The 14,182-nt window shown below is 42.2% G+C and overlaps 2 protein-coding genes across 3 annotated transcripts in view; one reads left to right on the forward strand and one right to left on the reverse strand.

Annotated features, from left to right (window-relative positions):
• On the forward strand, window positions 1–5,808 carry ccnh (cyclin H). The gene is made up of 9 exons (XM_030769028.1): window positions 1–120; window positions 350–472; window positions 839–912; window positions 1,202–1,412; window positions 1,774–1,937; window positions 2,653–2,723; window positions 3,029–3,137; window positions 5,545–5,608; window positions 5,732–5,808. Exons 1-9 carry the CDS (start codon window positions 4–6, stop codon window positions 5,765–5,767), a joined length of 969 nt encoding a protein of 322 aa, XP_030624888.1. The 5' UTR covers window positions 1–3; the 3' UTR covers window positions 5,768–5,808.
• rasa1a (RAS p21 protein activator (GTPase activating protein) 1a) overlaps window positions 4,851–14,182 on the reverse strand; it is a 25,415-nt gene continuing 16,083 nt past the window's right edge. Inside the window, exons 9-26 of one of the 2 annotated variants that reach the window (XM_030769009.1) lie at window positions 13,857–13,935; window positions 13,603–13,726; window positions 12,922–13,078; window positions 12,587–12,674; window positions 12,410–12,490; window positions 12,135–12,292; window positions 11,590–11,666; window positions 11,157–11,329; window positions 10,323–10,482; window positions 9,978–10,120; window positions 9,054–9,169; window positions 8,714–8,800; window positions 8,362–8,429; window positions 8,074–8,162; window positions 7,880–7,957; window positions 7,629–7,763; window positions 7,175–7,254; window positions 4,851–4,899 (exon numbers count right to left, since the gene is read on the reverse strand). In XM_030769009.1, the coding sequence (XP_030624869.1) occupies window positions 4,851–4,899; window positions 7,175–7,254; window positions 7,629–7,763; window positions 7,880–7,957; window positions 8,074–8,162; window positions 8,362–8,429; window positions 8,714–8,800; window positions 9,054–9,169; window positions 9,978–10,120; window positions 10,323–10,482; window positions 11,157–11,329; window positions 11,590–11,666; window positions 12,135–12,292; window positions 12,410–12,490; window positions 12,587–12,674; window positions 12,922–13,078; window positions 13,603–13,726; window positions 13,857–13,935 (1,942 nt within the window). Of the gene's footprint in view, window positions 4,900–6,797; window positions 7,255–7,628; window positions 7,764–7,879; window positions 7,958–8,073; window positions 8,163–8,361; window positions 8,430–8,713; window positions 8,801–9,053; window positions 9,170–9,977; window positions 10,121–10,322; window positions 10,483–11,156; window positions 11,330–11,589; window positions 11,667–12,134; window positions 12,293–12,409; window positions 12,491–12,586; window positions 12,675–12,921; window positions 13,079–13,602; window positions 13,727–13,856; window positions 13,936–14,182 lie in introns of those variants that run through there. The other variant, XM_030769016.1, reaches the window with a different exon arrangement.

Here is a 14,182-nt window from a genome sequence, read left to right on the forward strand (position 1 = left end):
AGCATGTACCACAATAGCTCCCAGAAAAAATTCTGGACCTTCGATAAAGAAGCAACTCTAGAACAGATGAGATATGAGGCAAACACGACGTTTCGCTCCAAGATCTTAACAAGTGGAAAAGTAAGGCTAAATACCACTCACAGATTTTCTAAATGACGTTAATGTTAAAAAAAAGCACTCCATTTCACTCTGAGACTAGTAATCGGTGCCGTTACGCTTGTAATACTAGCACTGTCCCCAAATATGTGCTTTCTTACGTTCATGGTTATCTAATGTTTACCTGTTAGCGTTACTGTAGATAAGAATGAGTAACTGCTCCTTCCTTTACAATTTCTCTTTGTATATGCAGCCTGGGGTGAACGAGTCCATCTTTCTGGACCCTCGCGAAGAGAAAGTCCTCTTCAGACACTATGAAAAGAGACTATTGGATTTCTGCACTATTTTCAAACCTGCCATGCCTAAGTCTGTCGTGGTAAATACTGATTCCCCTTTATGATCAAGGAGAGACATGATAAAAGGCATTCATGTGTTTAGATGGGCCTGTGTAAATGACATGCTGTATTGTTAGTGAAGTTTTTCCAGTCCCTAACTATGTTTAGAGAGATTTTGTGGCCCTTATAAAAACAGATAATGTCTTTGTGTTCAAGTTAATTCAGTTTTCTCAGATGATTTGACAAGAATGTTCGAGATGCACGGAAGGCTTTTAAATTAAGGCTTTTAAATCAAATGCATGTTTAACTCACATGTGTAAAGTTAGTTCTAAAATTATACATTGAAACTATACATTGGATGTTAGACTTCATAAGGACACTTTTAACTTGCGGTTTTGTCCATATAGGGTACAGCCTGCATGTATTTTAGAAGGTTTTACATGAATAATTCACTGATGGAGTATCACCCGAGGATAATTATGTAAGTGGATCGTAACAGTGTACATCTGTGCAATGATTACAAACCGCATTACAGAACTTAACCGACAGCTTATGATTACTGACAGTTTTAAGTTCATTTTGGACGATCTGAACTGTTAACTCTTCATAATTCAAAGTTAAGAGTGGGATCTTGGTATAATTCTGAGACTGTCACACAGTAATTTTTCCATAAACATGCACTGTTATTATGTGTATTGGGATTATATTAAATGTGTTGTCTTGCTGCTGGCTGTGCTATGGGTCACTGAATTTGCTTCACTTTTGTGTAGGTTGACCTGTGCATACCTGGCCTGTAAGACGGATGAGTTCAACGTGTCAAGCGGTCAGTTCGTGGGGAACCTTCAGGAGAGTTCAGCAGGGCAGGAGCGAGTCCTGGAGCAGATCCTGGAGTACGAGTTACTTCTCATTCAACAGCTCAACTTCCACCTCGTGGTGCACACCCCCTACCGACCCATGGAGGGCTTTCTCATCGACCTGAAGGTAGAAGAGACTTTGACTGGGCAGATTGGGTTACCGTCTCTCAAAAAAACCTCCTCATCATGACTCATTATGAATCCTCTCATCAGAAATACAATACACTCCAACAGAGTTAGAAAGACAGTAGTTTAGAATATAGAGTAATGCAGTGTTCAGGGTTTACGTGCTCTTCCAGATCTGAATAAATTGTCAACTGCAAAGGCTATAAAGGTAATTGTAACGTCTGTTAAATATTATCAGGACGTCAGGACTTTCACAGTTTGTTCTACACTCAGTTGAAGCATTACTGTCAGTATAGACGATGTTTCCTGTTGAGGCAGTGGGCTTGGAATGGAGATGGATGGAAACTGTGGTCTCTCCTCAGACTCGTTACCCTCTGCTGGAGAACCCAGAGATGCTACGGAAGAGCGCGGACGATTTCCTGAACAGAGCCGCCATGACGGATGCTGGGCTGTTGTTCTCGCCGTCCCAGATCGCTCTGACCGCTGTGCTTAACAGTGCTGCTCGAGCTGGACTCAACATGGAGACGTGAGTCAACTTTTAACCAACACTTCACCCAAAATTACAGAGATAACCTTTTACAGCTTTTTAACTCTTCATTGCAGACAGCTAACTATTTGTTAAGAATTATAGCTAGTTAACTCTTCACTATGAATTGCAGACAGCGAACTAATTATTAAGAATTACAGCTAGTTAACTCTTCTCTATGAATTACAGTCAGCTAACCATTTATTAAGAATTACAGCTACTTAACTCCTCACTATGTATTACAGACAGCTAATTCTTGACTAAGAATTACAGACAGCTAACTATTCATTAAGAATTTCGGCTAGGTAACTCTTCACTATGAATTACAGACAGCCATGTCCTCACAAAGAATCACAGACGGCTAACTCTTCACTCAGAATTGTGCACAGATAACTCTTTACTAAGAAGGCCAGAGAGCTAACATGTGTCAACGAATTTCAGAGAATGAAGCCTTAAATAAAAATTTAAGCCCTGACCTTTAAAGAAAGAGTTGAGAGTGCTACTTGGAGTTCTCAAGAGATAATTGCTTAAATGACAGCAGTTTCTTGATTGAATTAGCGTGAGCCAATGCTAAACCAACTTCTAACTGGTACTTCGTCAAAGGTTACTAAGTCTCCTGTGAGTAGAAATTCCAGTCATATTGACCGAAGGGGCAGGATACTGTGTTTGATGGAGATTTAAGGCTAAATGGCTGGATTTCCTTGTGTTTTTATAGCTATTTAACAGAATGCATGGGACTAAAGGATGACAAAGAGACTCTATCAAAGATGTATGACTCTATGAGAAGTAAGTACACCAGAAACCTTATAAAACATTTTCCCCACGATATGTGTTCCAGCATTATTATTATCAACACGCTGTACACACAATTGAACCCCAAGTTTAATATGCCAACATTGACTTTTGATGTTGCTGCAACCAGATACTTTGAACCTTACGATATATGTAACATTAAACTTCTGCTAAACTAATGACTATTATACATATGAATGATTCAATGTATAATTAAGATATCTCCATACAGTAGCTGAAAAGTCCTGTTATCCATGGTGGACACAGAGGTGTGTGAGTGTTGCTGTTTTACATTGTAGGAATAACCAGCCTTATTAAAGAGTATGAGATGCCCAAACAAGAGGAGGTCAATGTGTGTAAACAGAAACTGGACAGGATTCATGCTGAATTTGTGACCAACACAAACCTGTAAGTATGTAGTGTGGTAAGCAAACACAACCTTAAATGTTTACAGAAAATTTGGAGTGTGATTTTGTACTGATATGTTTCATGGTTCAGCTGAGGAGAGAATAACAAACTAACTTTTTTATGTAAAATATAGTTTGGTAATGGGGGTGGGTGTTACTTGAAGAAATAAGGCAGGATTTCATCAGTGTTTACTAACAGTTTTTATTCAGCTCGGTTGATCACTTGGCATTTTATACCTAAGATGCAAAAAAGTCGTGGCTATGCTTATAGAAAAATAAAAATACATCAGCAGTCTGGAATACAGAGGAGTACATATATCAGCATCTGTGGGAATAAACGGGTCGGATCGGTTCCTGTCCAGAGAGTCCTCTGACTGCATCCACACACAACCGCCAGGCGGATTTGGTCAAGGGAGATATTTTTTTCAAGTTTAGGGTAGAATCAGTGCATCTATAAGGAGCAGTTATAGATTCATACTGTGATACAACTCTTAAAAAAAAAGAAAAAATCAAAAGACTTAAAGGAGGAAACGGTTTCAATCTGTTGTCACAAAGCAGTCACCACATGACTGATTAACATGTCGGAAAGCCAAAGGAAAGAATTTCATCTTTGCACGAGCGATAACCAAAACAAATCACATAGTCCTACTCTAGAGCTGCCAACGTAACCGGTTTCACGTGATAAAACAAAACTCAATGACAAACTGAGGATTAGATACAATATTGATCAACGATCAGCTTTGTAAGAAAGGGCACTGTATCATGTTTTAATACCCTCTGTCTGAGAGAAGTTTATCAGATTTGCAACAGGCTAAGAATACACGCCTGAGCCAGTTTATTGTATGTAAACACATGCAGAAAGCACAGGGGTGGCTACAAACTCTTTATCTAATCCTCCAAAAAAGTCTCATAAAGGTATCATACACAGAAACCCAGGTTTGGAGATCAAAAGTCAATCAGAGGTGCAGCATGTTCTTCAGCCAAGCAGCTTATAGAAGTTATGAAGAGAATCAATTTTGATTTTCTGTAATTGGATTACGCTGTTGAAGAGAGAAGAGATTTGGTAAACGTTTGAGTGTAGAAGGTCGTTTTTTTTGTTGTTGTTGTCGTTGTTTTTAAGGCTTGTGTTTCAGAGAAGAGGTGCATCTTGGTTTCCCTGCTATTAGCGATTGCTACCATGCTTAAGTTCTCCTCCATCTCCATTGCTAGTTGTGAGTGCACACGAGGTTCTTTCTCTTATCCCGCTGTACTACAGTATCTTAAAACCACTTTTTTTACCCCCTAAAAAGTGGTTTTCCTTTTGACGAAACATCCACACTCAGAAGAACAATTGCAGCTTTCATATGGAACGGTAGTGTTGGAGTTGTCTAACATGGGCTTTGGTGATGGTGGAGAGAACCACCAGTGGGGAAAGGCTCACTCTTGTGTTTGGGTTAAGAAGCAGGACAGGAGATCTTCTGAAAAAAAATAAATAAATAAAGAGTTGATAAGTTTTAGGGGAAACGTGGTTGATACAAGGTCCTTCAGGTACATCAGTAGGTCCTCAGTTTTCCCATGTGAGAATTTTTGTAAACTTTGAGCAGAAAAAAGAGCTGAAGAACGAGCTTTATTGGAAAGTTGTAAAGCCAACAGTTCACAGCTCAAAGCTAGTCCTGTGTTTGCTGGTCCTGGATTGGATGAGCAGCCTGTCCGTCTTTCTCAGGAGCCAATCCCATCACAGCACCTGGATAGTGGTGGCCATTGCTACAATGGTACATTCATTTCTGGAAAACAACATATGAAGTTAGTCCAGGACAATGCGTTCAGTCTATCTTATTTTAAAGATGTGTGTTAAAATTACCTTGGGAAACATTTTGCTTTATTTCAGTATTAGCCAGCTGAGATTCAAGGTGCATATCCATGGTTCTTTTTAAAGAGGTGAAAGAGATCTTGAAAAAACTGAACTGAGACACTGACTTGACTTTTGTTCACTGTAATATTACACTGCCTGTTGTCTAGACAGCTCTGCTGTCAAGTTCAACACGTCGGGTAGAAGAACAACCTCTAACGCTATGACTGCTAATAAATTAGGCACCAGTGAAAAGGGCAGCTCCTCAATTTAGTTTGCTTAGAATTATCCATGTACAAGCCTTTCAGTCAATATAATCTTTCAGTTCAATAACACACACACACACACATCTAGACATTTATGTTCTAAAATTCTACTGGAACACAGGAATGAACATGAATGCAAAGTGAAATGGGTTCACCAGGGTTGTCTTGGTGCTAATGCTAAGAGATGTGTAGGGAAGATGGGTGGAGAGCATTTATGCTAGAAAACTACCAGAGCAGCTGCATGTTACGCTAATACTGCTTTATATAAAACAGAACGGTTTTCTAAGAGGTTTTCTTCCATCTGTGTCTCCCAGGAAAAGAAAACGGGGGTACGAGGATGACGACCATGTTGTGAAGAAGCCGCTTGTGACTGAAGAGGTGAGAAAGAACAGTTCACATTTGGATCTCCTCCTGTTGAAAATCTTTTTTTGTGTATTGTGAGTTTTGGTTGTTTTTTTTTTATCATAAGTAACTGGTTGATTTGGTGACTGATATTTACAGGCTGAATGGACAGATGAAGATCTGGAGTTTTTGTGAGAGACCCCCTCTCTTACAGACGCACACACACACACACACACGCACACACACACACAGTCTTTGGAGCCACAGACAGTTTTCTGCCGCTGTGCACAGTGTGCAGGTACAACAGTTACGGCCATACGTTTTTCCCGTGAGCTCCAGCACAGTGGAAGCCCTGCTGACAGAAAAGGCAAACTCTTTGTAAATATTTCTGAATATTGACATTTTTTTCCACGAGTCTTGAAGACCTTTCTTTGGTTGTTTTTTTTTGTTTGTTTGTTTTAGTGAAAATAAATCTTTTTTTTGTACTTTTGTATGTCTTAAGTACTTCACTTGCTGTGAGGTATGGTAAAATCACTCTTTCCACATGTAATTAACTCTCGGTCAGGAGTGTAAACACATCTTCAGTGACATCCAGATAATTGTTTTTAATGCAGATTCAAACGGCATCAAGATAATTTAAAGGCTGCTGTGAAAATGAAATTATTTTTCGTTTTTAGAATCAACCAGTCATAATTATAATTGTAGAGAACAAGTTTAATGCGCTCATGCGTTTGGTACAGCGTGACTCAAAAGCATTCTGCTGTAAACGTGTGTGTCTCCCCTGAGTACATTACAGGCCTAGAAATCGCTACACAGATAACTGGTTCAGTCCAATCTGCACTGTATATCTGTTATCTGATTACCTCCAATTATGTACTCATGTTTCCAGCAAGAGAATTTATTGTTCTGATATAAAATATCATTCTCTGAGAGAGAAGGAGAGAGAGAAAAACAAATCCAGTTTACAGCAATTAGAACTGAACAAAAATATAATAAGATAAGATGAGAGAACACACATTTCTGGGGGGGCACATTTGCATGTATTGTCAAGACCACTGTGTAAATCAGTGACTAATTACAATATTGAAAAAAAGAAAGTAAGAGCTCAGAGGTCCAGTTACAGAGAGCGGAGGCTGTGGTCTCGTCATTACCAGCTTGTCTCAAGCAGACAAACACACACACTTTGGCAGCTTGTGTTTGGACACAAACAGTTTCTCACTCTCACTCTCACTCACACACACACACGCACGCACGCGCATAGAGGTGGATCTTTTTCGATCCATTGAAAAATGAAGGGAAAAACAAAATGTTGTACCCATGTTGTAGAGCACAGTTAAAAGGGTAAGACTCCCATGTTAACAGACTTTAAAGAGTCTCTGAGGATGTGGAGAGTCCTGACTTGGTTTCTGCTGCTTCGGCTGTTGCTCTTGCATAGGGTTCCGTAGACACAGAATGGAACGGTGGGATGACAGAGGTGGTGAGGGAAGGGTTGCCATGGTGATGATGGGTGGGAGGAAGGTGAAACATGCTAAGGTCCCACTGGCTACTCCATGGAGACGGAGACAGATAGACAGACACGGGGGTGGAGGGAACGAGAGCTACCTGTTGCTGTTGGACATGGCGTATTGCACCTGCTTCTGTTGGAGGAGTTCTGTTATAGCCAGCAGCTTTTTCAGCACATGCTACAGAGAGAGAGAAACAGGGGACATAAACCATTTTGCTACATTTTACATGCTCTTTACAGGCAGCGGTATTTAGAAAAGAGGTTTGTATCCTTTGGAAAATTTCTGACCGAAGTTTTAGAGAGCATTTGCAAGACATGAGTGCCAGTGGTGAGGTCTTTCTCAAAGCAAGAATATGCAGTCAGGCAGTTCATTTAAAACAATATGCTGTCAAAACCTGCATAGGCCCAACAGGAAAAACACATCACTTCTCCCGCTGCACACTCCTGACCTCTGCAGCCCATTTACCGAAGTTAGCTTGCAAACCGAGAAATCTCAGCTCATAAGATATGTCTCCTTATCTGTCACTCACACACACACACACACACACACACCTGCTGTGCTCCTCTTTCGTTGCTGAGTGTACGGAGTCCATCTGAGTGAGTGGCGCACATCTCATGCAGGGCGGCAAGGTCACGGGAAAGGTCGGTCCTAAAGTGCTCCGTGGGGTCGGGGAGGTCAGGAACGTTCTGGAAAAGGTCAGGCAATCAATAAAACCTTCCCAAATGCAATTTCTTTAAATACAGTGAGAGTCCGTCAAAGTCTGCACAGCTTATTTCTATAAACCCGTTTGAACGGGACGTACCCCCAGCTCATCCAGAAACATAATCATCCGCTGCTTGTTGTTCTTGATAAAAGGATTCACCCCCTCCATGTAGGGCTCCTGGGACACACACACACACACAGGATGACAAGAGACTCAGTGTCACAGACGTGAAAAAGGATGGATTATTTGTCTTGTATTGGTGTGATGTTTGAGAGCAGAGTTTCCTGCTGTACCTTAGCACCAAATTCCACAAGGTTGGCCAAGTTCTGAACTGACTTAGCAACCAGAGTGAGAGTCCGAATGGCAGTGGAGGACGGAGGATCTGCGAGGAAAAAACCATGGCAACAAAGACGGAGAAGAGAGGAGAGGAGAGGGAGATAGTGTGTGAAATCAAAGATTAGTGCTGATTTTCACAGTATTTTCAAATGTCAATAAGCCACGTTCTCTTGCCAAAACGAGAGGGTCGAGTCAGCATGGGATACGGAAAGTGTTGGACAGAAGTTTGGGCATGTTATTCTAACCTGCGATGATGTTGAACATTCGGGGGTTGAGGATGGCAGGACAGATCAGTCTGAGGAACACGAAGCCACTGAGGAGCAGAGAACACAGACACACTGAGTCAGTTTATAATGAGAGCACAGGCACAGCGAGACAGTTTATACTGAGAGCGCAGACACAGTGAGTCAGTTCATACAGAGAACACAGACACAGCGAGTCAGTTCATACAGAGAACACAGACACAGCGAGTCAGTTCATACAGAGAACACAGACACACTGAGTTCATACTGAGAGCATTTCTCACACCAGACACACCAAGCCTACAACACACTCAGCTGTCTAAATAAACCAGAGAGAGAGGGGTAGGGTGTTTACCTCACAACTCTGGTCCTCATCGTAGTGTTAGTGGGCCACTTCTGCTGGACTGACTTCTGCAAACATCCGTATATGAACCTCAGAGTTCTGACCAGAGAGAAAGTGTAGAGACAGAGAGAGAGGACATTTACTTCCACATAAATATGGCTGCATGTTTAGAAACATATGGGTGTCCATCTATGTGCAGTAGGCATGGCATATGTCCCTGTGTATGTGTGTATGTGTGTGTGTGTGTGTGAGAGAGCATTAAAACTCTGCTCTGTGTACAGTGGTCATGGCATATGGCATAAGGTGTGTGTATGTGTAATTGCAGTCACATGCAGTGCTGTGGTGAACTCACGGTGGCAGAATCTCTGCAGCCATGAAGATTTTCTCCACTAATTCAGACAGTAGGTTGAGTAGGTGAGCAAGATTCATATTCACATCCTCATTCTTCTCCAGTTTAGATGGGTTTAGCTACAGAGATTCAACCAATCATAAACAACACATTTACAGTCATTATAACCAATCATAAACAACTACACATTTACAGTCATTATAACCAATCATAAACAAATATACAATTACAGTGATTTCAACTCGTCAAACAACTACATATTTACAGCAGCACAGCCACAGAAACTGGTTACTGCTGAGAGTCACCTTACAATGACACTGTAACCTACAAGAGAAAGGTCTACCTACAAGAGATATTTCTCTACTATGACATGCAGCTGTGAGAGGTACACTCAATTGTAACATTTCTCATCACGTTACTAGTCAGAATGTCTCTCTTTACTGAGACAAAGAGGTAAGCGGAACCATAGGACAAAATGTCACAAGATTACACTTTGCTCTTGGCAACTGAACTAAACTTGACAGAAACATGGTATCAAAGCGCCAAAGGGAGTAGTCAACTTGTTACAAAAACATCTTTAGCTTTCTAGCCTTTATACAGGCTACGGTTAAAACTGAAATTTTCCTACAAAATGAATGTATTTACATTCTCATTGAAATCAAATCAGTCATCACTGATAACTATCTTGATATCAGCAAAACCACGTCGTATTAAACCAGATTAACATTTGATTCCGTGTAGCTGAAGCAGACCTAACCCACAAATTACGTTAGTGTTGAGAAGGCATGCTATTGACAGGGCACCTCACTCAAGTTTCCAATAGCAAAGCTGGTCCAGGACTGGCTGACACACCGTGGGATAGTGTAGTAACCGTTGGGGGGGGGGGGGGCTTAGAGAATATGACAAAGGCTGTGATTGGCCCGTTACCTCACAGGACTGCTTGCTCTCCATGATCTTGAGGATGGTGTCTTTGAGGGCATGGTGGACGAAGGGTGTGGCTGTGGCTTTCATGTACTGCTCCATCAACGTGCTGGCGAGGGTGGTGGCGCGGAAAAGAGTCGTAGCCTCATCTGAAACAAGCACAGAGACCGCTCTCCGTTACAGTTTAATCTGTGAGCGAATGAAAAACAAATGAACACATCCACAAAAGAAAGACATCGCTCTCTGCATATGTTGGATGCTGTTCACACAGAGAGAAATCAGGCACGTGACTCTCCATACGCTCGGTGTTAGTCGACGCCGGCGAAAGAGGCATGTTTCAAAGTCTTGTACCTTCCATGCTGATCTCGCGGTCGTTGAGCGTCCTGAGTAGGGAGGCCTCGGCCCGTTCGTGTCTGAAGATGCGGAGCAGGAGGCTGGCCAGCAGCGTGCGGTCATGCCCACACACGTGGGCCAGAGAGTAGATGACGTGGAAGTCTTTCTGCAGGATCAGCTAGAGAGAGAACAGGATGACTCTGCTCATAATCACAGATATCAGTAAAGCTAAGATTATTTGAAGGACATGCCACAGTTGGATAGTTTACTCCAACCATGTCCGTCTATCTAAAACAATTATCACGAAGAGAAAAATTCAATTATAATCTCTGTATCCATGGGTACTGATGATGTAACTTTTAGTCAGTGCTTCAATAAAATGAAGCCTATTGTCAATACTATCAGTAATGGTTTATTAGTTCGGTTGTATTGCCATATGGGCCCATTGTGACAGCTGCCTCCTTGTAATTAAGTTTTTGACAGATGGTGTTCAGGACCAATAGTAAGAGTCCCGCCTTCCCTGGGAGCCTATGAGAGCTATATCAACAGGATTAGTTATCAGAAAACCCTGTGTTGATAAGAAATAGGGCTTTGTTCTTTATTTCCCCTGTGATATTGAAGAAATCGTTTTTGTGGAAACTCACTGTTGATTCAGCCACTGCTGTTAAAGGCATGGTAAATCACTGTAGTTTGGGGTAAAATACTTTCTTTACAGAAAGAGAGTGTTGTTGGTGCAATGTATAAATACTGAAAACCCAAACGGTAACAACGATCAGAATATATGTAAAAAAAAAAAACTGTCCCCTTTTCTGTCCTGAAGTTCAGGTCATAGCTGTGCTGTGTTGGCATTACCTCTTTGAACTCGCTGTACTCTTCCTCGGGCATGATCTTCTCCATGGAGTAGCGGGCACGGACTCTGAGGGTGCCGGGGTCAATGCCCTTAAGAGGCACATGAGAGCTGAGAGGAAACCACTCATCCATCACCTGTCCCCTCTGTAACTTGCTCAACTGGCACCGCATGAACACTGCACGCACACACACACACACACAGACACGCAGGCAGTCACACACAATGCCATAAGCATGAGCACATATCTATAACTTAGACTGTGATAAAAACTCGTCCAATCATCTCTTTGACACTAGGGGGCGCTCTTGTGCCAGGAGAACTTATTTTACTGCTTATTTGACATGCTTATGTTCCTGAGAGCAGTGAAGTTGAGAGTGAAGCTCTGATGGTTTTATACTTAATGTTGTGTTGATATTCAGGATAAGAGGTACTTACATATGTCACTTTCTTTGCTCTTCTTGGTTTTATTACTGAGGCTGATCTCAAACCTGTTAATCTCACTGGATAGATCACTGAGGAACCACAAAACAACAGAAACAGGTCAGCCAGTCTGGTTAACACATACCCACGCACACACAGGCAGACACAGAGCGCACACACGCACAGACACACAGACAGACATGAACATAAAGAAATGCACACGCACACAAAAACGCACATGCAGACACACACACAGACAGACACAGAGCACACAAAGACACACATGCACACGCACACAGACATGCATACACACAGGCAGACACAGAGCGCACACACGCACAGACAGACATGAACATAAAGAAATGCACACGCACACAAAAACACACATGCAGACACACACACACACAGACAGACACAGAGCACACAAAGACACACATGCACACGCACACAGACATGCATACACACACAGAAACACGCACACAACTCCGAACACCACCACCCCCCCACCCAAAAAAAAAAAAACATTAGGCAAAATGAAGCCCAGTGTGGGAAATGCTCACTCGAAGGTGAACTCCTCAGTGAAGACTGGGTTTTGACCCTCTCTGGGATGGGTCTTGGCCACCTGCACACTGTTCAGGTATATGTTGCAGAATGGGTTGGTGAAATGCTTGATGGGTAGTTTGTGGGCTTCTTCCACATTCAGCACTAAGCTGCTGACCTGAAGAACAGGAGAACGGTAGGCAATTAGCGTTGGCCGAGAAGGCCAGAGAGAGAGAGAGAACGAGGGAGAGGGAGGTAAACGTGTGTGAGGGGTTGGGATGTGTGTGTGTGTTACCTGACGTAGGCGTTTGTTTGAAGTGGCCTGTACTGGTTTTCTTAGGTTACTGCAGAAGGTCTGGAGGCATTTCATCCAGTCCTGTGGAAATGGGAGAGGGGGTTTTGAGCGAGGTTGAGGACGTGAGAGGGGGGGGGGGGCGTAATGTGAGATGGGGACAGAGAGAAGCTCGCTCACCAGTGCCTGCTCGGGGGTCTCACCAGCAAAATAAAAAATGTATTGCTCCTCACTGAAGTGCTGAACCACAATCTGGAAACAGTTTGCCCTGGTGTGAGAATAAAAAAAAAAAAAAGACAGAGAGAGAAGTGGTTAATCTCACCAGTGAAAAGAAAAGAAAGGACAGTTTTGCTCTTCAGGTAGGAAGAGTCTACTGTCTGTAGTGGCACTCTCATTTCCTCTTCGTTCACCACATACAGATCAAACTGTTTCTTTGTGGGCTAACGTTTCACTGACTTCATGGTATGTGCGCCTCTGTTTGCGACCCAAAAGCAGAGGGGATTGGTTGGACGTACTTGTCAAACAAGCTGTCGTGCACGCTGTACACCGAACACACGCTCAGGTCGATCAGGCCTTTGGGTTTCGTGGCTCGTTTCTCGCTCTCAAAGTAAATGAGCTGTGCGTCGTTTCCCTCCAGGATGAAGTAGAGGTTCTTCCAGCGCTTCCCTTTACCTGGGGGCCACACACTTGGCATTCAGAGGGAGACACTCGTTCAAATCAATGCTGCAATGTTTTTTGCTTTGTTTTTTGTTTTGTTTTTTTTCCCAGTGTAAATGGGAAAGTATCAATCTGTACCATGTCTGGGCTGATAACCTTGCCAACTGTGGATGCCTCAATCATTTTAGGTGCAAGAATACGTGGTTGTATTAAAATAAGTGGTGTGTGTGTGTGTGTGTGTATGTCAGATGGTGCTAAAATCCTGTTTGCTTTATTAAACTGATTTATTGTGGAACTGTTTATTAGACATAAATGTCTTCTAGGGCTCAGCCCATATTAAAAAGGTTTATTTGGATGTGCACGCTCCAAAAACAGCCAACAACTCGGCAGGCTCCGCTGACGGGCAATGTCTAATATTAAATGTGTGGTAAATTTTAAAAAGTTGTACGAGCATGACAAGACTGTGAATGTTCTTGTTCAAGCGTCCGGTTCCTGGTAACTCTTCTCTGCTCCGCTGTCGGAGTTGCGGGGAAATTTACCTTTATTGAACTGAAGGTATCCTTTCTTTACAATATTTTTGTAGAAAGCGTCTTTAGTTTTCCGTCGTATAGTGTTATAAATTTCTTTGCCTTCAACCATTTCAGATAAGACTTGTTCCTGTTGCTGTGGGAGGCAGAGAGAGGAAAAACAGAGGGAGACAGAGAGAGAGAGAGAGTGAGAGAGAGAGAGACAGGTTATCTAAGGTTATTGTCCCTGTTGATATTTTGAAAACGTCAAGGTTATTTTCACATACCTGCACTGAAACAGGATCTTTCAGGTTGTATCCCTCCACAATTTGTTCTTTTCTATAATGCTCTATGATCTCATCCACACTGCAAATGAAATGAAATAAAATAAGTAAGTGAATACATTGTAGAAACACGAAATAGCCTAGAGAGCATTTTTCTCTCTGCCTGTTCACTCAGAGTGCCCTTACATTAAGATTACTCTTTTTCATTCCACAAGACTGTCAAGGACATTAGTTTACGACACACTCTACAGCTCCACTCAAAACACCACGGGAGTCCATTCATTTGTCACGTGTACGTGTGTGGAATACTCCGGAAAAAAAAAAAGACT

Source organism: Chanos chanos, chromosome 1 (genome assembly GCF_902362185.1).
Source record: "Chanos chanos chromosome 1, fChaCha1.1, whole genome shotgun sequence".
Lineage (NCBI taxonomy): Eukaryota > Metazoa > Chordata > Actinopteri > Gonorynchiformes > Chanidae > Chanos > Chanos chanos.